Raw genomic sequence first — 26,522 nt, forward strand, 5'->3', positions numbered from 1 at the left:
TTCCTCCCTGTGGTAGAGTAATTAATTACAGAAGCTGTGATTTATTGACCATTTACTACATTTAATCTCTGTAGCCGTCTGGGGCAGGTGGTGGTATCTAAGTTTTGTTGAAGAGGCTCAGGTTAGGTGACTTGCTCAGAGTTAGGAGGGCGACTCTTTCCCGTAGCAGAGGGAGGAGAGGCCAGCCAGCTGCAGAAGTGGGTACCCCCAAAGTGCCACTCATGGTGTCTCATTTTTGCCTCCTACCCTGTTCTCCGTTCCCTGGGTAGTTGTGTCTGAGTATAGGGCATCTCTGCAGCAGAGGATGAACCCAAAGCAGGAAGAGCATGCCTTTGAGAGCCCTCCACCACCAGATGTTGGGGGGAAGTGTGGTCTGATGGACAGCACGCCTGCCCTCACACCCACGGAGGTAAGTGCCACTGTCAGGGCAGAGCCTGCTGTGGCAGCTTGTGGGCCCCCCTGTTATCAGCTTGTTTATGGCTCCTGGGCTGGCCTCTGTTGTAGTTCCTGCTGTTTCCCAGGCCTTATCTCCCCTGAAGTGTTTAATAATAATAATTGCAATAAAAACAACTACTCCATGCTTCATTGAGTGCTTACCCTGTGTCAGATGCTGCTCCAAGTGCTTTATAGATAGACAGTCACGTCATGGAGTGCAGGTTCGTTCTTTCTCCTTTTCTTTCTTTTTTTTTTTTGTTTTAATTTTTTTTGAGATAGGGTCTCCCTCTGTCACCCAGGCTAGAATGCAGTGGGGCAATCACGGCTCACTGCAACCTCCACCTCCTGGGCTCCGGCAGTCCTCCCGTCTCAGCCTCTTGGGTAGCTGGGATGTAGGCATGTGCCATCATGCCCAGCTAATTTTTTTGTATTTTTAGTAGAGATGAGGTTTTGCTATGTTGCCCAGGCTGGTCTCAAACTCCTGGGCTCAAGTGATGTGCCTGTCTCGGCCTCCCAAAGTGCTGGGATTACAGGCGTGAGCCACCACACCAGGCTGGTGTCTAAGACCCCAGCCCTGTGGTTCTAGAGCTCATACCCTCAACCACTGTGTGATGCGGCCACTGTAGGGCCAGCCGTGCTCGTGCATCCATCTCCCTCACCCTGCCAGGCTAGAGGTTGCTCCTTCCTGTGATTTCCTTCTTTCTTGCAGTTGTGCCATTTCCTGGTGTTTTAGGTAGCCTAGATGCTGGCTTGGGGAGGTGGTCCTCTGCCTTAGGGAGCAACGCTGCCATCCTTCTCCTTCTGTCATAGAGTCTCTCTTCCCAGGACCTCACACCGGGCAGCGTGGAGGAGGCTGAGGAGGCTGAGCCAGATGAGGAGTTTAAAGATGCGATTGAGGTGGGTGGCCCTTCCCCAGCATCCTCTATTGAGCAGGCCAAAAATTGGGTGGTCCTGGAGCTGTTTTTTGTTTTTGTTTTTCAATGTCCAAGTGAGAAGCTAAAACTTGCTGTGAGCTAGAACTGGTTGAAAGGGTGCCACTGAACCCCTCCCTGCTCCTGTTTCTTGTTGAGCCAGCTGTCCTGGGTGCCCAGGGCAAGAGTGGCTCTGGAAGTCTCTGGGTAATGCCCTACTCGGGGAGCTGGATGATTTCTGGCCTTTGCTGGAGACCGTGAGCTTGGTGCCTTTGATATAGGAAAGGCAGCTTTTGAGGAGGCTGCTGCCCTGGGTCTCCGCTCTTCTGCAGAGTGAGTCCCATAAGATGTCCCTTTGCCGGGCAGGGAGGGGAGGTTGGAGAAAGTAGTTGCGTGGCCAACTGCTAGGTCGGGGAAGTTAAACAGCCTTCTTGATTTTAGGATGGTGATTCAGACTGGTAGTTTGCAGAAGTTGTTTTATTTGGCATGCAAAGTTTCAAAATAATTTTTTGAGCCAATGTTTCAATATGGAGAGATTTTTGTTAGAACTGCAGGTTTCCAGTTTCTCTGGTAGCCCTGAGTATGCAGCAGTAGGTGTTGCTAAGGAGCTGCTGTCCCCTTTACGCAGGTCACATGTGGCTACAGGTGGTCTTCAACACCCCTGCTGTATCTTGTCGCTGAGATCAAGTGGCAGTTGCCATTTGTCACATTTGCGTTTTTGTTTTTCTTAGAGTAGGATATAATTTCTCTTTATTTATTTCTCTTTGTAAAGTGGGAAATTGAGATATAAGAAAAACACCTCGTGGATTTCCACTAGGCCTGTGATTTACCCCAACTCACCTCAATCATACATCAGCCCAGGCCATGCAGGCATTTGACTTTCTGATGGCTAAAAGATTGCTCCAAAACTTTGATATATGATTATAGACCGTGAATCTTGGTGGAGGGAATATGTAGAGCAGGGGTTTTCAAGCATTTTTGTTCATGACCTGTAGTAAGGAACACATTTTGCATCTTGACCCAGTTCACACTTAGGTCTATAAAATATGTAAAACTTAAGTGAAACAAAAGTTTCCTGAAAATACATTTTAAGGGATATTTTCTTTCCTTTTTTGTTCTACTCAAATAAAGACCTACTAAATTAATATCACCCAGTTTGAGAAACAGTAGTACCCAGCTTTCTCCAAGGCTGTTCGATGCTGGGATCCTCTTTTGGCGGGGGCGTCTGTCAACGTAACCATTTGGGAAGTGCGCAGAGCTCAGAGCAGTGCTTCCATGCTTCCCTCTGCTTGGGGGCCCCTCCGGGCAGCTTCTTTCTTCTTGCTATCTTTTTCTCTCTGTTTTCTCTCCTCTTCCCCGCACCTTGGGAGGCAGGAGACCCACTTGGTGGTGCTGGTAAGTGGAAGCCTTGGTGGGTGGGCAGGGGCTGGGCTGGGGAGGGTAGCTGAACCGGCTGCTGCCACACCTCGTGGGGGCTGCTGTGCCGGATGCCTCTGCACACAGGTCCTGCAGCCTTGCAAGAGGTGGGCAGGACTGGAAGGAGCTGTTCCCACAGGAGGATGATGAGGGTGTCCCGTGCCCAGCAGAGGACGAGCTGGCCCTGCAGGACAACGGGTTCCTGAGTAAGAATGAGGTGCTGCGCAGCAAGGTGTCTCGGCTCACGGAGCGGCTCCGCAAGCGCTACCCCACCAACAACTTCGGTTCGGCCAGGGCACAGGGCTGGGCTGGCGGGGGAGTAGGGTGGGACTGCTGGGACTCGGCGGGGGAACACCCAGCCACCGGGGCAGAGCCTCAGAACTGTGGGTACTGACTTGTGACAAGAGCAAGGAGTGAAGGTGTGTCCACGGGACCCTGGGGCGCTAGCAGATGCCTGGCAGGACTGTTGAGGGAGTGGGTGTGGGTTCCTTCTTATCTCTCTGTCCTGATTGGACATTCACTTGTGGGAAGACAAGGAACTCAGTTTGGGAAATGCCATCCCGGGACTGCAGAGAACCGTAATCCTGACAGAACTTCAGAAGGCAGTGTAGCATGATGGCGAGGAACAGAGTGGAGTCTCACCGCTTGCTGCAAATCCCAGCTCAGCCAGGTGTCCTTGAGCAAATTATTTCACACCCTGTGCCTCAATTGCCCCTTCTGTAAAAGGGGGATCATCATTCTGACCTCATAGGGTTGTTACAGGTCTCATGTCAAATGAGACAGTAGTACTTATGAAGGGCACAGTGCTGGTTGGTTCATAGTGAGTAGTGGGTGCGGTTAATGTGGGAGGCCCTGGCCCACCCCGTGGGTTCCTAGGATCCTGTCTTGGTCTTTCTCATTCAACTGGAAGCAAGTTGAAGCAAACATTGTTTCTCTGGACATCATAAGAGCCCTGAGTTCACCTCTTCCCAGTCAGTCCTTATTTTACTGAGGGTTGGGGAGAGTGGTCAAGGAAGGCAGCTTTGGAGAAGGGTGGACTTGATGGTTAGCACAGCTTGGAGACCTGGCTTAGATCAGCAGTGTTGGGAGCTGAGCCACGTGACAATTGTGGAGGAAGCCTAGAGTAGCTAGGTTGACCTGGGAGCCGCTTGCTCCTGAGGAAGGGCCCTCCTGCCTGCTGTCAGATGGGAGCAGGGGAAGGGGGCAGTACTGTGGGTTCTGGTGTCAAGTTCTAGGGTCTGTGCCCTGGAAGAAGCCTATGGAGTTTATCTTGAGGAATTTAACTCAGGGCCCCCAGGGTCCTGCCTTCCTACCCCCGCAGCAACCAGCGCAGTTGTTTTCTCAGGATTAGATGTCCTGGACAGGCTCTTTCCTTCTGCTGTGTGAATGTCCCCCAGTTATTCAAGATCTCTTTCTTTTTTTTTGAGACAAGGTCTCTGTGTCTCACAGGCTGGAGTGCAGTGGCATGATGACAGCTCACTGCAGCCTCGACTTCCTGGGCTCGAGTGATCCTCACAGCTCAGCCTCCCGAGTAGCTGGGACTGCGGGCATGCAGCACCATGCCTGGCTAATTTTTGATTTTTTTTTTCTAGAGACGGGGGTCTTACCTTGTTTCTCAGGCTGGTCTCGAACTCCTGGGTTCAAGTAATCCTCGTACCTTGGTCTTCCAAAGTGTTAGGATTACAAGTGTGAGCCACCACTCCTGGCCCCTTTGTTTTATTTATGCTGCTGGCTGACTTCTGTAGGGCATTCTGTATGTTCAGTGATCTGTTTACCCTCCATACTTGCACATGTGTGATCTCATTTCATCCTTACTGTAGGTGTGACAGGAGCAGGCAGTTCTTAAGGGCTCAGAGCAGCCAGGTTCCAGCAGTCCCCAGTAGCACTACACACAAGAAGTATTACTCTGGTCCAGCAAATAATTTTCTATTTCTACAACTTCTAAGTTAAGGTACTTAGTTGTTCCCATTTTACAGATGAGTAACCTGAGGTAAAAACAGTGCTTTGTCCAAAGACTTTAGCCTGGAAATGGCAGAGCTGTGACTCAAATTCAGATCGTCTAATTCGGCTCTTGTGTTCTTTGTACCTCTTCATCCTCCCTCTCCATTTTCCCTTTACTCTCATGTGTGGAGTCCCTTGTTTTATGCCTGTCCCGCTTTTGCATTTGATTTTTGATTTGGATAATCTCTGCCAACATGGGCAGAGGCCTTTTCAGTTTCCCTCAAGGATAGCAAGGGCAGAAAGTGCTTCTTTTCCTAAACCCCTCTTAGCTCCTCATCCTTCAAGACCACTCACTTCTTTTCCTTTTCTGAAATGTTCTCAAGCTCTTTGCCCTGAGGACAGGTGTAGCAGCTCTGCTCCTGCAGCCTCTGCTCATGGGTCTGGGTCCTGAGAGCAGGGCGAGGGGAGCTGCTTTGGGGGCTATCTTTCTCCATTTCAACTGCTATAATGAAATACACTAAGCCGCGTGGCTTTTAAGTAGTGGAAATCTTTCTCAGTTCTGGAGGCTGGAAGTCCAAGATCAGGGTGTCAGCAGGATCAGGTTCTGGTGAGGTCCATTTCCGTCATCATAGACAGCACCTTCTTACTGTGTCCTCATGAGAAGGTGGGAGGGTCACAGCAGTTCCCTGGGGCCTCTTTTATAAGGGCACTAATCCCATTCACGAGGGCTCCACCCTCATGACCCAGTCACCTCCCAGGGACCCTGCCTTGGGTGTTAGGATTCCACATGTGAATGTTGGGGGACTGTAGCGGGGGCCATTCTGTTTACCCCTGCCCATGGATGAGGGGATGCATGGGGAGAATGAGGGCAGACTGTGCAGGAGCTTCTCTGTGGCCTCCGTGTGGGAGAGGTCTTGGTGGGGAGGGCCCTCCTTTGTCCTGGAGGCTCCGTGACTGTTGCCCTGGCAGGTCCCACTGGGCCTTAGTGCCCCTGCTCTCATGGCCTCGGTGGCATCATCATATGGTGAGTGAGGATGGGTGAGTCCAGGCCGTTGCCGAGAAGGGGCAGAAAGAGTTGGTAGGTGTTGGAAGGGAACATCACCTGAGTGAGGTGCTGTCAGTGCCCAGAGCCCTCCCTGGCTCTGGCCTGTGTGTGGGTTCACAGCTGTCTCACCAGCCCACTTGGCTGTCCTGGGCTGCTTGGCCCTGGCATCCCATTCAGTTCAGAGGAGCCCTTGGGCACAGGCCAGTGTCAGTCTTTGAGTAGCTCCTTTTGCCTGTCCCATTCACCTGCCTCCCTTGTTAAGGAGAGGCTGGGGCAGGCTGGCTTCCCCAAATTCTTAGTGTAGGGACAGAATCTTGGAGCAGCCAGTTTCCTGGTTTGGCACCAGCAGCACGCTCGTTCTTCTCTTTCCCTGGCTGATGGACAGAGTGGGCATTTATCTGAAGCGCTTTGGCCTCAGATTTCCCCTGGCTCTATCTCAGGTCTTCCTTTCCCTGAACCTAGGGAGTCTCCTTTAGCAAGAACTTCAGGTGATTTTGGTTGGACAGAGGAAGGGACCACGTGTAGCCGTCAATAAAGCTTTGGGGCCTTTGTGTGAAAGTGAGGCATGGTGCTCTGTACCTGCCCAGACAGGTGGTCCGGCTGGGTCACAGCAGGACTATGGGCCCCACATCCCAGAAACCTCCTCCTTCCCTATCTTTCCTCTCCCTTTACACCCTATTGTTGTCTTCTAGCCATTTTCTAAGCTGCCGTTGCCCCTCCACTGTTGCCGGGCACTTGGCCATCCTGGCATCTCTGGTGGTTTAGGCAGGACCTTGCCTTGCTCTGCGTCCCCCCATGCCACTCACTGCCTACCACAATTGAGCATTCTACCCTTCATGTCTTCTCGGAATATGCCTGGCTCTCAGCTTCTGTCCTACAGTCTTCAGGGGACAGAAAGCAGGAGTTTGGGTTTTTAGGAGGAGTTTCTGTCTTTAGCCTGTGGGTGGAGTATTTGTAAGGCGTTGCTCTGGAAAGGGTCGTGTTAGGCAGGTGTCATTTGGGAATGCCTGTGGTCAGGTCCCTGCCAGCTTAGCTGGCTTTCCAGGAGTGGATTCTGCTGGGTGCTCCTTGAGTTCTGTTGAACCTGCAGGTGGGGCCACTCAGCTCTGGAAGGGTTCAGGGACTGGTACCTATGTATGGCTGGAGACATCAGTTCTCAGGGGCTATCAGTGTTCTTAGTTTGAGTCCTTCTTTCTGGCTCTGAATCTGGCCTTGCTCCCTGGCTCACTGTGTCCACCCAAGGAGGCTGGGCAGGTGTCCTGAGTATCCCATTTAGAAGTGCCAGGAGCAGGTGAGCGTGAGAGTCCTGGGATGGGCGGGGACTGAGCTGCTGCTTCTGTTTCTCAGGAAACTGCACGGGCTGCTCGGCCACCTTCTCAGTGCTGAAGAAGAGGGTGAGTGTGAGGTTGCATTTGTTGGGAACAGTGTCCTTGGGACTGTCGGGTGGGGAGGAGTTGAGGGGAGTCACTGAGGAAGTCTGGCTCGGGTCACATTGGGCCTGGCAGTGGCTTTCTGGAGTGAGTGTGCCCTCCCCTGCCCCTGTGCCACCTTTCACCAGTCTCCCCAGGGGGCATTCCATTTGCTGTCTTTCCTGCTCTACTTGTGCACCCCCCAGTCCCAGTTTCCTTGGGTGGGATCAGCTGGTGTAAAGGAGGGAGGCGATGAGAACTCCAGGTGCCTGAGGGTGGGGGACACACTGACCTTGGCTCTTGTCTGCAGCGGAGCTGCAGTAACTGTGGAAACAGCTTCTGCTCTCGATGCTGCTCCTTCAAGGTCCCCAGGTCCTCCATGGGGGCCACAGGTGAGTGGTGCAGGTGGTGGCAGGGCTTGGTTGGTATCCCGTCAAGGGGATGCCACATCGTGGCAAGGGGGCAAGGGTGTCAGAGGTCAAGGGAACTTGGGATTGTAGTCAGGTCTATGGGAACATTTCCTCCATCCCCTTTAGCAAAAATTCTGAAACATTTGGTACATGCCGAAGAATAGATATGATGTACCTGTGAATTATGAAGGGTAATAACAAGATGAATACCTGTGGCCGCTTCACTAAAGTTGAAAAACAAGAGCACTGGCAATATCCCCGTGGCTCCCAGCACTGCTCCTGCCTTCCTGGAGTCAATCCCAGCTGCACTTTTAATCTTTTTCTTATTTCCTTGGCACTTTGAACAAAAGTTAAAAATCCCTTTTTTCCTTTTATAAAAGCTGTACATACATGTTGTAAATAAAACAACACAGATAAGCAAAAGGAGGAAAAATATTCCTGATTTCTTCCCGAGGAAACAATCGGACGTGGCCCCTGCTGCTCATTAGCTTGCATGTAGAATAAAAGCGTGTGCATATTCCTGAAAAATGTGGTCACATTTCATGTACCGTTTTGTAATATAACATTAAACCAAGTTATTTTTTTTTGAGATGGAGTTTCGCTCTTGTTGCCCAGGCTGGAGTGCAGTGGTACGACCTTGGCTCACCACAACCTCTGCCCCCTGGGTTCAAGCGATTCTCCTGCCTCAGCCTCCCGAGTAGCTGGGATGACAGGCATGCACCACTACACCCGGCTAATTTTGTATTTCTAGTAGAGATGGGGTTTCTCCATGTTGGCCAGACTGGTCTTGAACTCCTGACCTCAGGTAATCTGCCCGCCTCGGCCCCGCAAAGTGCTAGGATTACAGGTGTGAGCCACTGCGCCCAACCCAAGTTCTTTTTTCTTCCAATGCAAGTAACACATGCTTACTAACTAGAAAATTTGGAAATTCTTAATCAGAAGAAGAAGGAAGAGAAAAATAACCCTGTAATCTTACCACCCAGAGATAACCACTGTTAAAACATTTTGGGAAATTTCACTGTGACATTTTACTTATTTTAGTCTTAGTTTTTTGAGACAGAGTCTCGCTCTGTCGCCCAGCCTGGAGTGCAGCGGCGCCATCTCGGCTCACTGCAACCTGTGCCTCCTGGGTTCAGACAATTCTTGTGCTTCAACCTCTTGAGTAGCTGGGATTACAGGCATGCACCACCACGCCTGGCTAATTTTTGTATTTGATATTTTATTTAAAAAGACATTTTTAAAGGTGTTCTGTTCGTGCCACAGTGATGTCTAATTCATAGCACAGGAGCAGCCTGCTGTTGGCATCATCACGCCCGGGATCCCTAGTTCCCATGGAAAGAAGAGTCTCTGAGGGCAGGCTAGCAAGCTGGGCAGGGAGGGTGTGGGCTGGGTCGGGGGTCTGTGTGGGGCATTTGGGAGGTGGTTCTAGTAGTTGGGGCCATGAACCAAAGGGCACAAGGAAATGTCTCACCAAGTTCTTCCTCCTTTTCAGCCCCTGAAGCCCAGAGGGAGACTGTGTTTGTGTGTGCCTCGTGTAACCAGACCTTGAGCAAGTGAGAAGAGAGGCCAGGGTCCAACCAGGCACCCATCCTTGGGGCCAGCAGTAGGCGCCCCACTCTCCCCACCCCGGCCCCCTGTGGTGTGTGCTGGGCAAATGTGGCCTGAATGCTAGGTAGGCTTCCCCTTCCTTCCTCGCTCTCTCCAGCTGGATTCTGGAGCTGTTCTCCACCCCTGAGAGTGGCTGGCAATGGCTGCTCTCAATCCCTTGGGGAGAGGAGCCCCTGGAGGGCCTGGCATGTTGCCCTGCTCTGCCTGGGACTGAATGAGTGGACTCAGGGCTGGGCAGGCAGTAGCCACCAGAGGGCAGCAGTGAACTAGGTCAGGTCTGACTGGGGTCTGATGACCAGCGTCAGTGTGGCTATGCCTGAGAATTCCAGACCTGAGGTTGGGAAAAGAGGTTTTTCTCCTGTAGGGTACTGGCCAGGCCCTCAGCCTCAGAGAGCCTGCAGAAGGGCTTGGGAGTGCCACACCCCATCTCTGCTGATTGAATGTCCTTCCAGGCACCAGGATCTCATCATTTCCCCCATCAGAGGGTGTGGCCAGGCCTAACAAGACCAGGGGTGCTTCTAGAAACAGGGTTTAAGTTCCCAGATTCCCCCAGAGGAGAATGTGTATAGGAGGGGTTGGCTGAGTCCTTCAGCATTAAGTGGAGGAAAGCATGGGGAAGCCCCAACAGCTGGACAGACCTCAGCCTCCCCTCGAAGACGCCTCAATTCACAGACTCAGCCCACACGATGCCCTAGTGTCCCCAGCTGCGCTGGAGCAGCTGGATCACAGGGCACTCGGATCACAACTTCTGCACCCTCTGCCCAGAGTCTGGGGCAGTCCTCCACTGGCCCAGCGCTCCAGCTTCCTTTCCCTGCCTCTTGCCCCATGGAGTGGGAGGCCAGGTGAGTGGAGCAGAGGTCCTGAAGCCCTTGACCCCTGGGGGCCTGGGAAGTGTAGGATCTTTCTGGACTGGGTCCTGGATCCCGGGGCTATTCCCTGGAGGACAGTCTTAGTTATGGGATAAGGTCCCTTGGGGGTCTCCATTTCCTTTCCAACAATTTCATGTTCACTACTGGACTCTTACGGGCTCAGTATCTCTCCGTTAGCCATGAGCTGGCTCAGGCATCCCTTCCCTTCCCTGGAGCTGCTTTGCCTTTCTAAAGTATTTATTTATTTATTGCATGGTTCCTGGGAACATGTAGCATAAGGAATGGGATGAGGAGGAATTGGGAGGCGGTCTCCTACCTAGAGCTCTTCCCTGGAATCATGGACTGCCTGGGACCCAGGACCTATGAGGGGGCCGAGAGGTTTCTACACTCGGGGAGCAGGGGTGCAGAGAGGCAGGTTGGGGAGACAAGGGACCCATCCTAGGCCCAGACCAAGCAGTTTAGCTGCGACTCTACAGCCAGGGGCCTGCCCAGGCCAGTGGAGGAGCCAGAGCTCTGGGGAGCCTGGCACGCTTTGGTATCGTATCGCCTCTGTGTCCTGTTAGGAGAGTTCAGTACCCCGTGCTTTCTTTACACTGGAGAGGAACTAAAAGGATCTCTGTGTCTATGGAGAATTGTCAATAAAAAGGCCTCAAGCTTCTTGTTTTTGTCTTGTCTTTGTGTTGGCATTTTCCCTGAGACTGGAAGACCAGATCTCCCTGGCACTGCTGGAGTTTTGCAGGCCTGGGCAATTCCTGCAGGACCAGGCTGAGGGGCGGGCCTTTGGGGCACCCTGGTGGCAGGGGTGTGGGGGCTGCAGCTTGGTCTGGGTGTGAGCTGGGGGCCAAGAGGAGGAAAGCTGTGCCTTGCACGCAGGAGGGGCTCAGCACATGCTTGTCGGATTGACTTGAGGCCTAGTCTTGTGACCAAATTGTGAGGGCCCAGCACTGGGGGTTGGGGTTGGGACTAGAACTTGGTAAATGCCAAACAATGCAGACTTTAGAATGGAAAGATTTTAATCCCTCTGAGAAAGCCAGAAAGGGTGAGCCTTCAGGGAGGCCGAGAGCGGCAGGAAAGAGGATTGGACATGAGATGGGAAGTACGCACCATGCCCTGAGCTGGGGCAGGGGGGTGGCAGGTGGCTGGGTGCTGGGCACTGGTAAGGGCTTTGCGTGCGGTATCTCATTTATTGCTTGCAACAACTCTTGAGGTAAGCACTGTTCCCCCGAAGCAGGAACAGAGTCCCCGCAGAGGTAGAGGGTGGTGCCTGGCGCTGCCTGCTGTGGCCCAGCTCCATGCTTGGCCCCTTTACCATCTGTTGGAGTGGTGCTGGGGCCTGTTGGCACAGGGTTGCTGCCCCCAGGCTCACTGTGCTTTCCTCCTGTGGAAAGTGCACCTGATGGTGATGTGTATCTGGTGTGGGTGCTGTGAGAGAAATGAGAGAGAGAGTCTGTGGGAGGCATGGGGCATGGTGCCTGGCATGCTGGACACATTGGCTCCTGTTATCCTGGCCACCTTTAGAGGACAAACAGCTCTGTCCTGGGTGGCTTAGAAGAGTGATCTTTTTTTCTTTTAAACCAGAGAATAATTTTAGAGTATTCTTCAGAGAAGAGTATCAGAGGCACGAGTGTAGTTTGGAAAAGCAGAGTCAATACATTTTATTTTTGGAAAATGAAAATGCCAAATGTTGGTGAAATCTTGACCATAACAGCAGTGACTTGAAGCCTGTGCTTGCAGGCATGGATTACAGAGATGGGAGAAACATGAGTTTCCATCCTTGGGTAGCAGCCTCAGAGAAGGGGATGCTAGTGGGCCTTGTCCCCTTGAGGTGCCCCTGAGAGTAGGCAGGGGACATAACTTTCAATTGCAGGTACCACTGGGAAGTGAAGTCACGGAGGGATTGTGCTTTAGAACTGGCTGCATCCACAGCATGGAGAGGACCTGCACGTGGGTGGCCTGGAAGACAAATTGTCCATGTTTGAAAAAAAAAAACACACACACACACAATTTGTTCTCAGGCCCCTGAGGAGGAGGGGATGGGGAACCAGACTCTGCTGCAGCCCTGGCGCCTGCTGGGGCAGGTCTGGGGCTCCAGCTCCCACAGCCTGGCGTGGGCTTAGGGCTCTGCCGATCCTTTTTGTGGTTGGTTGTGTTGAGCAGCCTCCTGTGAGCCGTGGCTGGCAGTGGTTTCTGGTATCTTCAGGATTTTCAGCCCTTGGGCCTGAAGCCATATGAAGTTCTGTGTTCATCCCCTTGTTTCCCTGGAACCTTCAAGGCACCCCCTAAGAGAGGCCCTGGCCCAGCATCTATCTTACAGCTGGTGGCCCTCAGGATAACACCTACATTGATGGAGCACCTGTGCCAGGCACCATGCTGAGTGCATCATCTCATCAAGACCTCATGATAGTCTCCAAAAGTAGGTTCTGTTGTTAGCTCTGTTTAATTGATGAATAAATGGAGGTGTGGGGAGGTTAGGGAACCTGCCCAAGGTCACATAACTAGTAAGTCACGGAGCCGGGATGTGAATTGTGCCACATGCGCTTGTAGAGGCCTCATAAGAGAATGTTCGGAGGAACAGAGCAATCCTGAGTGCCACCCTCCCCTCTCTCTGCCTGGCCCCCACTGGCTCCAGGAGCTAGCCACTGAGCTAACAAGAAGGCCTACCCACTAAGCACAGCCTCTCTCCTCTCCTCCCTCCCACCCCCAGCCCTAGCGAAGTGGGCTCAGCCTCAAGAACAGAGGCAGCCTTGTGACTGGAGTTTCTCCAGCTCCCAGCAACCCCACCTCCGGTCTGGCTGAGTATGTTTCAACACCCCAGAGCAGCACATTCCATTCTCTGGCACAGCTGGGGGCTGGGGATTCCGGATTCCCCTGGCTGCCTGTGTTCTTCACAGCCCCAGCAGAGCCTGCTGTCTGGGCTGGGACGTGGGGTCCCAGCCACACACATTCCAGCAGCAACCACCCCCCACGTTACATTTCTTCAGGAGTGAACTTCAGCCAGGATTACAGGCGACTAAACAGTTGTGGGATGTGAGCTTCCTTTGTGGAGACCTAAGGCTGGATGCTGGCAGGGCTGAGAGGGGAGAGGGGATTGGGGGTGGGCTGTCTTTGGGAATTAGGAGAAAAGCCACTGACTCCTCTGCCTCTGTCAGTACCCTTGGAGTGGGATTGGAACAGGGCTCTCAAAAATCTTCCTGTGAGGCAGGCTGGCAGAAGCATGGCTGCCTGCACCCCCTGGCCTTGGCTTTGCCCCTACAGACAGTAGTATAGTGGTTAAGAGCATGAAGTCAAATTCTAGCACTGCCATGTGCAAGCTGTGTGACCTCCAACAAGTTCCTTAACCTCTCTGAGCCTCAGCCACCATCACTGAAATGCCACTACCTTGAATGGCTGTTGGGAGGCTTAAATTAGAATGCAAAAGTTGGGTGAGCCACAGTGGCTCATGCCTGTAATCCCAGCACTTTGGGAGGCTAAGAAGGGAGGATTGCTTGTGTCCAGGAGTTTGACAGCAGCCTGGGCAACATAATGAGACTTCAACTCTACAAAAAATAAGAAATTAGCCAGGCATAGTGGCATGCTCCTGTGGTCCCAGCTACTTGGGAGGCTGAGGCAGGAGGATTGCTTGAGCCTGGCAGGTTGAGACTGCAGTGAGCCATGATCGTAATACTGTGTTTAGCCTGGGCAATACAGTGAGACCTTGTTTCAAAAAAAAGAAAAAAAAGAGAAAAGATCAGAGAATGCAAAAGTGTTTTGAGTAGTGCCTACCACCCATCATGGCCTTGATATTTATTGATTGCTAGTATTATAGGAATACTAGTAATCTCTTCAATGTTGGCTTACACCACCACCTGTACTTCTGAAGCAAAACCCCAAATGTAGGTTCTAGCTCTCTTCTGAAAGTAGTGTTCTGGCTTTTAGATAAGATCCTCTTGTCTTTTCCTTGCCTTCCTGCCAGTATTGTTTCTTAGTTGATTAATGAATCAATTAGGAATTTTACTGAGCACCTACTATGGACAGGCACTGCTAGGTCATCGCTTTTGGTTAATAAAAATACTCCTGACCATTTAATGGACATCTATATACTGTGCATTGTACTTTTCATGCATTTTCCCACCTAACGCTCAGCAACCCTGTGAAGTAGACATTTTTACTCCATTTTACAGCTGGGCACTATTCCCGACGTTACACAGTCACTAAGTCACAAGATTAGAAGCCAGGACTGGACTGTACCTGCCTCTTCTCACCCCAGCCCAGAGTGTTCAGCTGCCTCCCCCCCTGTCCTTTCTGTTCTCTATTAGAACTCTGATTTTGTCCCCAGCTGAAAAAGCTTGACTTACTCTGCTCTCTTGCACCTAGGGGTGGCCATGTGACTTAGTTTTGGCCAGTGAGCTAAAAGTAGAAATCTACTAGGTGGGATTGCTGGGGAAATTTCTGTTTTCCTGATCAAAGGGGGGCCAAAGGCAGCTGACAAGCTGTGCTCCTCGCCCTTCCCCGCCTTGCTGTCTGGAATGTGGTGGAGAAGTTGGAAGGAGGCATCGTCTATAACCACGAGAGCGAACGTCGCCCCATGGCAAAGCAGGAAGGCAGGAGTTGGACGTAGACCTCCCACCTGTGCACCTCCAACCCTCTTGTGTGGAGAAGCTGGGGTTTCTTTTCCTGGGGTTTCTGTTCTGTGTGGTGGGGGCCACATCGTTCACTGCACCCAGGTGCGCTCGGGGCAACACAGCTGCTGGGTCTCCAGCCAGGGGGAGGGAGCCTTGTGTGACTGAAGGGAATGAAGGGTGGGGCTCAGGCCTAGAAGGACCTCCCTGGTCTTTGGGAAGATTTTTCTTGGTCACAGAAAATGGGTTCCTGGTGAGTCTGACAGCAGATGCTGGGGGACAGCAGTCAGAGCTAGGCCCTGACCTCTTGTGGGGGTAGAGGAGTGCCTTCCTGGGCTTCACAGGATGGACTAAGGGAGTCTTCCCCTCGCCCCGCTGCCCCATGGCTGCCAGCATCTGGCAGAAGTCAGCATAGTACTTCAGCCAGGGCAGGCCCAGTCCTGTGTGTGCCATGGAAAAATCACCCCTGGTCCTGGTTGACCACAGAAGTGTCCGTAAACATTTGGTCAGGGTAGGCGGCTGGGAGACAAGGGGCAGATTCAGGGAGCCAGGTGCGCTGGGCAGGGTTTGGGCGTGGGTGGATGAGGGAGGAACAAGGCGGCCTATGCAGCTGCTGACCTGCGGCGAGGCCACCTGCCTGCCCGGGGTGATTTATGAGCACACTGTCGGACCACCTGCTAGCCAGACCTCAGGGGAGTGCGCGCGCATGGCCCACAGCAGAACTCAGCCCTGGCCCCTCTGGAGTCATTTCCCTGAGGTGATGTGCACCTCTGGGAGTGGAAGCCAAGGCTTTCCTCAGCTCCAGAGAACGAGGCTCCTTTGTCTTGGAGGAACACCAGGCCTTGTCTGGACTTGGCATCCCAGCTTTACCCCCACTGGTGGGGTAAACTTCTCCCACTGGTGGGGAGAGCCCCTCAGGGAGTGCCCCTAGCCCCCTGCTCTGGGTACATCTGGCATCTGCTGATGGACCCCCCAGGGAGCTCCTTTCTGGCACTGCCCTGTCCATAGGCTGCTCATTAGAGTGGCCGTGGCTTCTCGCCTCCATCTCAAGCTTTCTCCCCTCCCTGCCCATCCACCTCAAGGCAGCAGCCTCCATCTGCTCTGAGCCCACTGGGGCACCCCCTCAGCTCCTTGCCCTCTCCCTGTCTCAGTTGTCACCTTATCTAGGTAGTAGTTCTCAATCCTGGCTACACATCATCCCAGGGAGCATCTAAAAACACCAACTCCCGGGCACCCTACAGAGATTCTGATTGAATTGCATTAGAGTAGGGCCCAGGATTCTGTAAAAGCTCCCTAGATGATTCTAACGTTTATGTGTTGAAATGCAGATTCGGATACAGCAGGTCTGCATTTCTTTGTTGTTGTTGTTGAGTTAGGGTCTCACTATGTTGCCTAGGCTGGTCTTGAACTCCTGGGCTTAAGGGATCCTCCCTCCTCAGCCTTCCAAAGTGCTGGGATTATGGGCATGAGCTACCATGCCCCCAGCCAGATGCTGCCTTTCTAACCAGCTCCCAGGTGATGCTCATGCTGCTGGACCAGGGACAGGTAAGGAGCAGTGCCCGCGGTGTGACACATCTTTGACCTCAGGCTTTTCACGATAGTGCCCTGCGGCCCTGCCTTCTTGGACTCCTCCGATCAGGCCTTCACCTCATGGGGGAGCTGCTGCAGGACGTGGAGTCTTCGGACTGTGGGAGAAAGCTGGGGAACTTGGCACTTCCATTCCTCCTCAGGGACAAAAGAACGTCCATCTCCATCCCTCACCTAGCGGTCAGAATGACAGGGTGACCCTTGCTATGTACTACAAAAACACAGGCCTTGCTTTTCTTAGCATTCCAAGGAGGTCTATGTGGCCAGGCCATGGGTTAAGATAAGGGCTTCTTTCTGGGTGAGGCTCCATTCTAAACCTCCCTCTCCCCCCACCTCTTGGGAACCAGCTGACAAAGAAATCACCTGGTCCAAACCAATTATTGTTTTCTTTGATTTAATTAAAAAGTTAAAAAAATTAGAAAACACAACCGTGTATGTATTGGTTGCCTAGTACCTATGGCCTCACAGCAGTAGCAATAACTTATCGGGATAAAAAGGAGAAGCAGAGGCTGAGGAATGAACCCCGGGAAGCGAGCCTGCGGGTGTACCGGAAGCGGGTCTTCGCTGAGGCTGGGCTGGGCTTGCTCTCCAGTCCAGGGAGAGCTCTGGGCCTTGGGGCAGGGAAATGGACAAGCTGGGGAAAGCAGGGGGTGTGGCTGGAGGCACTGAGACCCTAACTCCTTTCCTTTGGGGGGCTAGGATGACGCATACAGGGGCGGTGGGGAGAGCTGTCTCCCAAATAGCTTAGCCTAATATTGAGACTTCCCTCTTCAAGGCGAGGCCCCACCACCGACAGAGGGGAGCTGGAGCTGACACCACTGTCTACTCTGAAACCTCCTCCTCACGGTGCCCTGAGCCCCTCCACCCTTCCCTCACCCTCTCCTCCCCTGCCTACTTTCTGAGACCCTGGGGTCTTCCCCCCGATGAAGAAGCCCTGCTCCTGAGAGAGGAAGCCCAATATCCCAGGGACCCCAGGACCCCTGGGTCAAAAAGGATAGCCTGGGCTCCGTGCCCATCCCTTGGGCCCTGTGCCAGTAACAACACTCGTGAAAACACCCTCCGGCAGGGCTGGGTCAACCTGGAAGTTGGGGCGGGGCCAGAGGGCAAGCAAGGCCCAGCTGGCAGGGCAGGGAGGAGTGCCCTTTAGTGGGGCTCTGCGGCCCCATAGAAGAAAGGGTAGTAGAGGGAGCAGGGGTAGGAGAACATGAATTTGACTGCGAACTTCATCTCCTTATTCTTCTTGTCCCAGCGGTAGACGGCCATGAGCAGCAGCTGTCCATCCACTTTGCGGCCCATGACCAGGAAGCTGCCCGCCAGGCCGTCCAGCTGCGGGCAGGGGCAGCCCGCGCCGTTCTTCATGTGCAACACCAGCCGCTTGGTGTCCTTGCGCTTCAGGGGGCCCGGCTTGAGCAGCTTCTTCTTTTTCTGGGCTCCAATCAACTTCCGGTCCCCATTCTCTATCTTGATCTCCTTGATGCGCATTTTGACCACTGTGGGAAGAAAGGACAGGGGCAAGTTGGGAATGGTCAGATCTACGTGGGCCCAGAGTTGGTGTGTTCTGGACCTTCGGGCTCGGGGATCCTGATGCCCTGCGGGGTTTGGAAGGGTGGAGCTCGTACAGGCACATTTTCATATTTATGAAGCGCTTACGGTGCTGCACTCTCATGGACAGCATCATGTTTCATCCTCAAGGTACAGGAGAGGGGAAATGAGGGGTAGAGAGCTTGTGACCTGCGCGAATCAAGAGCCCAAGCCCTTCTGAGACACCAAATGCAGGGTGGAGAGCTCCTGATGGAGCAGCGTGTGGGGCTCCCCCCAGGGAGGGGATAAGGAGCGGATGGGACTGAGGCCGGCTGCTTGGAAGGGGATCCTTGCGATGGAGGGAGGCTGGACTTCCTGATCTCTGGGGATGATTCCCATTGGGATTTCTGGCTGTGAGTGTATGGTATGGAGTATATATGGGGTGTGTATATGTGTAGTGTGCGTGCATGCACACACGGTGAGTGTGGTTGGAGCAGTGGTGGGCTGGCAAATATTTAACAGCTGGCTCTGTGGACAGGGAGCCCTGCTTTGCATTCATTGACATCCATGGGGTAAATACTCCCACCACAACTGACCGCAAGACTGGGTGTGGAGCTGGGAATAGATACACACAGTTCAGCTCTTGCTGGTGTGAACACACCACTGTACAGTAATATGTACGTGTGTGAGAAAGAAATTGTATGGTGGGTGGGAGTGTGTTTGTGGTATGTATAGGAGTAGGGCAGGGGGTGTGGCTGGAGGCACTGAGACCCTAACTCCTTTCCTTTGGGGGGCTAGGATGAAGGCAGGGTCTGTAGCCAGAGAGTCATGGTGCAGGTCACCCTGCAGTGGATGTAGAGAGCCTAAGGAGTCCTGGGCCTCAGGGTGGGGTGGGGAGTCCCTCGGGCTGGTTTCTCCCTTCTTCAGGCTTCTGGGCCCCCATCTCTGTGGGACCAGGGAGAAGTCAGAGAATAACTCTGCCCACTCTTGGCTGGAAATTGTCATAAAATCTTGTTCCTTTTCTTTATGTCCCTTTCCTCTTCTCTTTCTCTCTCTGACACACACACACACCCCTTGCAATAGCAGTATTCTCTTTCCAAACACAAACAGGCTACCGACATAAAAGACTCCTCTGAAGAAAGGACTTCATTATCATCTCCTTTTTTCTTTTTTATAGACAGGGAGGCTAAGACACAAAACAGGGAACTGACTTGGCAAAGATCACACACTGGACTGCGTGGTCCATGTGTGAGCCGGGTCCTGACCGGACTTGGCTGGGTTTTCCCAGAAAATGGGAAGGCTCTGGGATGAAGTTGTGGCGACAGGTGACCACAGCTCTGCTGGCAGGAGGTGTGCTGAGTCCCAGGTGGAGGTACCCACGGACAAGGGTGCTCCACTTCCATCCTAGAGCCATCACTCCCCACCTGGCTCCATCCATCTCTGGGCTAAGCCTGGCTCCATTCATCTCTGGGCTAAGCCTGGCTCCATTCATCTCTGGGCTAAGCCTGGCTCCATCCATCTCTGGGCTAAGCCTGGCTCCATCCATCTCTGGGCTAAGCCTGGCTCCATCCATCTCTGGGCTAAGCCTGGCTCCATCCATCTCTGGGCTAAGCCTGGCTCCATCCATCTCTGGGCTAAGCCTGGCTCCATCCATCTCTGGGCTAAGCCTGCACTATCCACAGAGATGATCCAGTCATGGAGGCCCCTCTGAAAATGACACCAAGGGAGGGCTGCGGGAGCCCTGGCCGGGGTGGTTTCTGAGGCCTAAGGCCCATAGCCTTGAGGGACTTGTGATGGTCCTGAGATGATGCAGAAAGAGGTGCATTTCTCTTGGGAGAGGGTTTATGGTTATCATTGGATTCTAAACCAGAGCCATGATGCAAAACCTGTTGGGATTCACTGTGATGGATGTGGGCACGTCTGTTCCCGTGTGTGTCAAGAAAGAGAGGCTGGGGGTGGTGCCGGGGCAGTGGCAGCATGGGCCCCACACTCACCAAAGTCACTGGAGCACATCTGCTCCATGAGGCCATCAGCGCTGTGCTCCATCTCACACTGGGCGCAGATCTTGGTCACTGAAGAGAGAAAGTGGGGTGGGGTTGGGGGACAGTTGGTGAGGGGATTGGAGTTCCAAGAGCCACTCAGGGTGCAGGCTTCCTCACTGACCAGCCACTTCCCCCTGCCAAGCCTCTACTTCCTTATCCGGAAATGGGATGATGGCAATCATATCACTACCCGCTCACAGAGTGACTGACAATCACCAGACAGGCTGTGCAGGGACAAAACTGCCAGGTGGGCACAGTGACTGCTCCATGACCCTGGCGGCCACAGCCATGATGTGCATTGTCGTTTAAATTTTATCTCCTCTATCCTCAGCCTATGAAGTAGGGATTCTTATTCCTATTTTATTTTTGAGACGGAGTCTCGCTCTGTCGCCCAGGCTGGAGTGCAGTGGCTCTCCAATCTCAGCTCACTGCAATCTCCGCCTCCCAGGTTTAAGCGATTCTTCTGTCTCAGCCTCCCAAGTAGCTGAGATTACAGGTGTGTGCCACTGTGCCTGGCTAATTTTTGTATTTTCAGTAGAGATGGGGTTTCACCATGTTGGCCAGGCTGGTCTAGAACTCCTGACCTCAAGTGATTCACCCACCTTGGCCTCCCAAAGTGCTGGGATTACAGGCATGAACCATGGTGCCTGGCCCTTATTCCTATTTTGGAGAAAAGGGAACTGAGGCCCAGAGCGGGTTACTCAAGTCTGACAGCAGACGGGGAGGAAGGGGGTGAGGGCATGGAGCCAGCCTGGAAGAGCTATGTGGACCAGCACAGCAAAGGGGAGGCTGAGACCAGGGAGAAATTAGGGTTCAGGGGACTGAGGGTGTGGGTGGGAGGAGGGACTTAGGATCTCACAGGTTTCATGAGCCTGGGATGGCTTCCTATTTTATGGATGGGGGAAACTGAGGCTCAATGAAGTCAAGCAACTTGCCTAAGGGCTTTTCTTTAGGGGCAGAGCCTAATCTGCTCTTCCTTCCGCAGTGAGCCTTACCCAAATGACTCCCAGCCAGGGGAACGGAGGAAGAGGGTGGAGATCTTAGGGTTCCAGGTACAGAAAATGGGGAGGCAGACCATAGCCCAGGAACGTTCTTAGTCTCCAGTCTTTCCCCACATCCCTTCCCTCACCTCTCCTCTCTTCCCAAGGTCCCAACACGGGATGGGAGTGTTGCTTGCTTTGGTGCCTCGGGATCCAGGTGAAAGGCATTGTTTAACGACCCCAGACATTCTTGGGCTGAGAGGGGTCATAAGGCATTTATCAGGACGTCCCAAGATGGGGGGACGGCATTGGGGGATTCTCAGCAGCTTGGTTGGGTGGGCACTGAGAGGGGTGCCAGGGGTGTCCAGGGAATGAGAGCCAGAGGGAAGGTCTGGAGCCGCAGGGAGGCACTACGCTGCTACTCCCTGGGGAGGTGGGAAGGCGGGAAGGCTGCGGGCGATAATTCCGGGGGCGATGGGCTGAGCTAAGACAGCGTGTGTTTTTTTGTGTGTGTGTGTGTGTGTGTGTGTGTGTGTGTGTGTGTGTGTGTGTGTGTGAAGGGGGGGAGCTGCACCTCTTGGGGGATTCGCAGAGCTGTGCTAGGGGAGCTGCAGGGCCGACGGAGCGCGCGGGGACGGCGGCGGCGGCGCTACCTGGAGGCGCGGTGGCGGGCAGGTGCCCGAACTGCACGGCAATGCAGAGGTCGTTGTCCAGGGGGAACTTGTGGCAGTGCAGCATCTCGGGCCAGGGGAAGCCGTAGGCCTCCATGAGTGGCGCGCAGCCGGCACGCACGGCCTCGCACAGCGAGCGGCACGGGTAGATGGGCCGGTCGAGACAGACGGGTGCAAAGAGCGAGCACAGGAAGACTTGCGTATCCGAGTGGCAGCGCTTGGCCAGCAGCGGCAGCCAGCTGCTCGCCTGCTGCTTCACTTCGGCCAGGCTCTCGTGCTCCAGCAGGTTGGGCAGCCGCATGCGCTTGTAGCCCACCGTGTGGCAGAGCGGCAGGTCGGCAGGGATATCGAGGCACTGCGGCGGCTTGGAGTAGGAGCGGCCGTGCAGCGGCTCGGCCTGCCAGCCATAGTAGTCGTACTCCTCGCCGCGCGCCGGCGTCCAGTGCAGCGCCCCCAGCAACAGCGCCAGAGCGGCTGTCCGCGCCACCCCCGCCGCCGCCCGCATGGCTGCGCCCTGTCCAGGCGCGCGCCGCGCAGCCCCCCGACGTTCGGTGCCCGGCGGCCCAGATGTCCCGGCGTGCGCCCCCGGTCCTGACTCTCCCCAACCGCCGCCGCGGAGGTCGCCCAGGTGGGTGGCAGCCTGCGCTCCGGACGCCCCAACTGATGCTGGCGCCTCCCACCTCGGGGCTCCAGCCCGAGCCTCGCCGTGCGCCCCAGCCAATCTCCGGCCGCCTGGCCCCGGCTCCAAGGCGGGGATGCAGTCGGGGCGGCCCTCAGCCCCTCCCGCACCCTGCCCGAGCGTCCCGCCCAGCGCCCGGTCTTGCGCCCCTCTCCTGGCTCGGCTCCGCTGCTGCGGCCCTGGCCTCGCCCAGGGCTTGTCCCCGGGGCTCCCTGGCTCCCTGGGCATTTTCCTCGACCCTCGCCTTCTCCATCCTTCCTCCTTATCTCTCTCCGCCACAACCTCTCCTGTTCCTTTTCTCACTCACTTCACTTGCTTATCTCTCTGCCTCGGCCTTTCTCCCTCTGCTCTGTTTTCTCTTCCCTGACACCTCGGTTCCTCTTCTCCCTGGTGGGAGGCTCGTGCCACCCCACACCCTCCTGGATCTTCTGATCCTCCGGGCAGGTCTTCTTTGAGCTTGGTGCCAGGCCCCGTGCTGGCTGCTGGGGAATCAAAGATGGATATAACCCAGAACCCACCCAGGGCCAGGATAGTCTAGTGGGGTGAAGGTAATCATAGCTTCTAGTTAATGAGCTCTTACTACCAGTCAGGGACGGTGCAAGGTGCAAGGTGCGGTGCATGGTACGTTCCAAACTTATCAGCTATTGCTAATGATAGCCAATACTCAGTGGGTGCTAATTGTGTGCCAAGTCTGATCTGAGCACATTGCATAAACTCCTTCTGCTAATTCTCACAATAATGCTAGATGGTGGGTAGGTACTATTATTGTCCCCACCTTACAGATAAAGATCCTGAGGCAGAGAGGTTAAGCACGGATTAGAGCTGGGATTTGAACCCAGATAGTCTGGTTCGAGAATCAGAGCCCAGAAACAACCAGGAGGCCTGGACTCTGAGTCTGTAGGCCTAATGACCAAGGGGATAGGGAGTTCAGAGAGGTGGAGTAACTGGCCCTTGGCCGCACAGCTCATATGTGAAGGAGCTAGGATTTGAATCCAGGTGTGGGGCTCCAAAGGCCAGGGCTTAACCACCCTGTGGTAAGATAATTTCCAACCCATGGTAGGTAACACGGTGGGAGGAGGGGGCATTGATGGTGTCTCTGAGCGGTGCACCCAGGCAAGCATCAGAGGAGAGGGGACCTTCAGGAACCCCATGCTTGGTGCCTCTCTCCTGTCTGAGTCCTGCCTTTCATTGGCTTTCCCTTGAGAGGAACTCGGACTGGAGGCTTGAAGGGAGGGGAATTCCTTCCTGAGAGCCTAACCTGACACCTGACCTCCCAGTCTTTGGTGGGGAGGGTACCCTGGGGAGGTGTCTCCTAGGAGGGCTTGGGGAGCTGGGGGCTGGCTGTGCTGGAAGGCAGGAGTGCTGGGGCACTTTCTCCCTCTGGTCCTCCCCTTAGTCCCACTGATAGATGTTTCCAGGGCTCCTGTCTTCCTCTGGGTCTGTCCTTGCAGTGGTAGTGGAGAGGGGTGAGGGGCCACTCCTTAAAATTCATGGAAAATGCATGGAGTACCTACTATCTGCAAGGCATGGGGTAGGGTATGGATGGGGATACAGAGGTGCAAAAGACATGGCTGTGTTCCTTGTGGTCTAGTTGTAAGAAAAAGACACAAGGCAGGCAGAGGAGGCAGGAGAAGCCTCACCCCACTGAGCCCCAAGGGTGGGACAGGCTGTGTTTGATGTCCAGGATGACCTAGTGGGGTCCAGGTGGAGTAAACTTTGACCTTCTTTTCCCCTCTCCCTCTCCCAGCCCCCAGCATGAAGAGGTTATGCGGATGGCCACTCAGAAGGTGAAGGACTGGTCTCTGCAGGGCCAGGCAGTGCAGTGTAGCAATGGTACGAGAGCCTGGGCTCTGCAGATGATGGAGCCAGGTTCAGATCCTGGCCACGCACTAGCTGTATGACCTTGGGCAAGTACTTAACCTGATTTCCTTCTTTGTAAAATGGAAATTTTACAGCAGTTTTTGTGAGGAGCAAATAAGGTGAATGGAAAGAAAGCCCCCTGCACAGTGCCAACACACAGAATGAACACCTAGGGACGTGTGACTTTGGAGTAAAAATGTGCTGTGTAAACACAGCAAGACTCCATCTCTACAAAAAATAGAAAAGTTAGCTGGGTATGGTGGCATGCGCCTGCAATCCCAGCTACTCAGGAGGCTGAGGTGGGAGGATTACTTGAGTTCAGGAGTTCGAGGTTACAATAAGCTGTGATTGCACCACTGCACTCCAGCCTGGGCACCAGAGCAATACCCTGTCTCTTAAAAGAAGAAAGTGGTGGCTGGACATGGTGGCTCATGCCTATAATCCCAGCACTTTGGGAGGCCAAGGTGGGCAGATCACCTGAGGTCAGGATTTTGAGACCAGCCTGGCCAACACGGTGAAATCCTGTCTCTACTAAAAATACAAAACTTAGCTGGGTGTAGTGGTGCATGCCTGTAATCCCAGCTACTCAGGAGGCTGAGGCAGGAAAATTGCTTGAACCTGGGAGGCGGAGGTTGCAGTGAGCTGAGATTAAAAAAAAAAAAAAAAAAAAGTGGTGTGTGTTCTGAAAGCCCTTGGATGCCTTGGCTCTGGCTCTGGTTTGGGGCTCTGAACAGCAGTTGTGCCCCTGCACGCTGACTCTCCCACCTCTCTAGGCTTGGCAGACTCCCGCCCTCCAGGGAAGGTGTGGCCTCGGGCACTGGCAGGGGTGTTAGAGCCCCCCAGGTGGTTGTGCAAGGTGCTGGCTCCTTGGGCAGCTGGTTGGCTGTGCTGTTCTTGGCGTCCCCGTGCCTGGCCTGGACAGAGCAGGGCTTTGTTTCTACTGGTAGTTATGTGAGAACTGCGCATGACCAGAGAGCTGTGAGTCCATACCTGACAGCTCTGAGGGCTGTTAACGGGCAGAGGGGCCAGGCTGAAAGCCTCCTGGAAGAGGAGCATGGACAGTCTTTACCTGGGAGCTCTGTCATGGGAACCCCCGAGGGCCCCTGACACAGGGCAGGGTGAATGCGAGGAGGTAAACTTGACAGGAACCAAGCCGAGGTGAGGGCTGCACCATGAGGCTGTTGTCAGGGGAGCTCTCTGTGGCCATTTGACCTGGTTCTGCAGCCTGGGCAGGAGAAGGCTGGCTCTGATGTAGCGCCCCTTCTTGCTGAGGCTGAACCAGGGCCTAAGCAGCAGGTGGAACACCTGCGCACTGTGCTGGGCATCTGTCCATCTTGAAGCATCCACAGCCTGTCCAGACCTTTCCCCCAGCTGATAAAGGGGACCATTTGTTCAAAAAAATGTGTATTCGTGGTTTGTTGTGAGCAAAGTTCTATATAAATACCTCTTAGATCAAACTTGCTAATTATGTTGTCAAATTCTACATTTTTCTACTCTTTTATTGTCTATTTCAATGGTTCTCAATGTGTAGTCAGTGTTCCCCAGGGGGACCCCAGGACTCTTTCCGGAGGAGTATACAAGCTCAAAACTGTACAAAATTCAAATTCAAAGTACAAGATAGTCCAGTGGATTTTAAGGTTATTGGGTAAGAGAAGCTTATTGATATGGTTTCAGATTCTGCATTACATTTAAGAAACTACACATGTCAGGCCAGGCACGGTGGCTCATGCCTGTAATCCCAGCACTTTGGGAGACCGAGGTGGGTGAATTGCTTGAGCTCAGGAGTTTTGAGACCAGCCTGGGCAACATGGTGAGACCCTGTTTCTACTAAAAATACAAAAAAATAGCCGGGTGTGGTGGTGTGTGCTGGTGGTCCCAGCTGCTCAAGAGGCTGAGGTGGGAGGATGGACACTTGAGTGGGGGTTGGGGAGTGGGGTTTGTTGAGGAGAGGCAGTGGAGGTTGCAGAGAGCCAAGATTACACCACTGCACTCCAGCCTGGGTGACAGAGTGAGACCCTGTCTCAAGAAAAAAAAAAAAAAAGATTACACATGTCAATCTTTGGGGTAGTATCAAAGAAGTATATTCACAATTAACTGAAAAGGCCATCAAAATACTCCTCCCTTTCCAACTGCATTTATGTGTGAGGCCAAATTTTCTTCATATACTTCAACCAAAACAACATATGGCAACAGACTGAATGCGGAAGCATATATGTTAATCTGCTGTCTTCTGTTAAGCCAGACATTAAACAGATTTGCAAAAATGTAAAACAATGTCACTCTTGTCACTAAAATTATTTTTTGTTTTGAAAAATACAATTACTTTTCATAAAAATTTATATTAACATATAAACATTTCTTTTAAATGCATTCATGCATTTTACTTTTTCCTCATTTTTAATTCCAAATATGGTGAATAATGATAGGTATAAAACCATGTAAACAAAATCTCTTTGGGATTCTCAATTTTTTTTTTTTTTTTTTTTTTGTATTTGAGAAGGAGTCTCTCTCTGTTGCCCAGGCTGGAGTGTAGTGGTGCA

At 53.4% G+C, this 26,522-nt stretch overlaps 2 protein-coding genes across 51 annotated transcripts in view; one reads left to right on the plus strand and one right to left on the minus strand.

Annotated features, from left to right (window-relative positions):
- Window positions 1-10,702, plus strand: part of ZFYVE27 (zinc finger FYVE-type containing 27) — a 24,782-nt gene extending 14,080 nt beyond the window's left edge. For 13 of the 50 annotated variants that reach the window (XM_077947088.1, XM_077947095.1, XM_077947108.1 and 10 more), the window contains 6 exons: window positions 270-409; window positions 1,246-1,332; window positions 2,902-3,046; window positions 7,096-7,142; window positions 7,468-7,549; window positions 9,060-10,702. In XM_077947088.1, coding sequence (XP_077803214.1) covers window positions 270-409; window positions 1,246-1,332; window positions 2,902-3,046; window positions 7,096-7,142; window positions 7,468-7,549; window positions 9,060-9,124 — 566 coding nt within the window. In that variant the 3' untranslated portion in view covers window positions 9,125-10,702. Of the gene's footprint in view, window positions 1-269; window positions 410-1,245; window positions 1,333-2,720; window positions 2,742-2,877; window positions 3,047-4,582; window positions 4,714-7,095; window positions 7,143-7,467; window positions 7,550-7,693; window positions 7,991-9,059 lie in introns of those variants that run through there. The other 37 variants (XM_077947113.1, XM_077947112.1, XM_077947105.1 and 34 more) reach the window with 14 other exon arrangements.
- A 5,907-nt stretch (window positions 10,703-16,609) lies between these two features.
- On the minus strand, window positions 16,610-22,823 carry SFRP5 (secreted frizzled related protein 5). Its single transcript, XM_015147881.3, has 3 exons — window positions 21,426-22,823; window positions 19,745-19,822; window positions 16,610-17,719 (listed from the first exon to the last, which is right to left on the minus strand). The coding sequence occupies exons 1-3, from the start codon at window positions 22,348-22,350 to the stop codon at window positions 17,373-17,375; spliced, it is 1,350 nt and encodes a 449-aa protein (XP_015003367.3). The 5' UTR covers window positions 22,351-22,823; the 3' UTR covers window positions 16,610-17,372.
- Between the last annotated feature and the right edge of the window lie 3,699 nt (window positions 22,824-26,522).

The sequence above is a fragment of the Macaca mulatta genome, chromosome 9, assembly GCF_049350105.2.
Source record: "Macaca mulatta isolate MMU2019108-1 chromosome 9, T2T-MMU8v2.0, whole genome shotgun sequence".
In the NCBI taxonomy this organism is placed as follows: Eukaryota; Metazoa; Chordata; class Mammalia; order Primates; family Cercopithecidae; genus Macaca; species Macaca mulatta.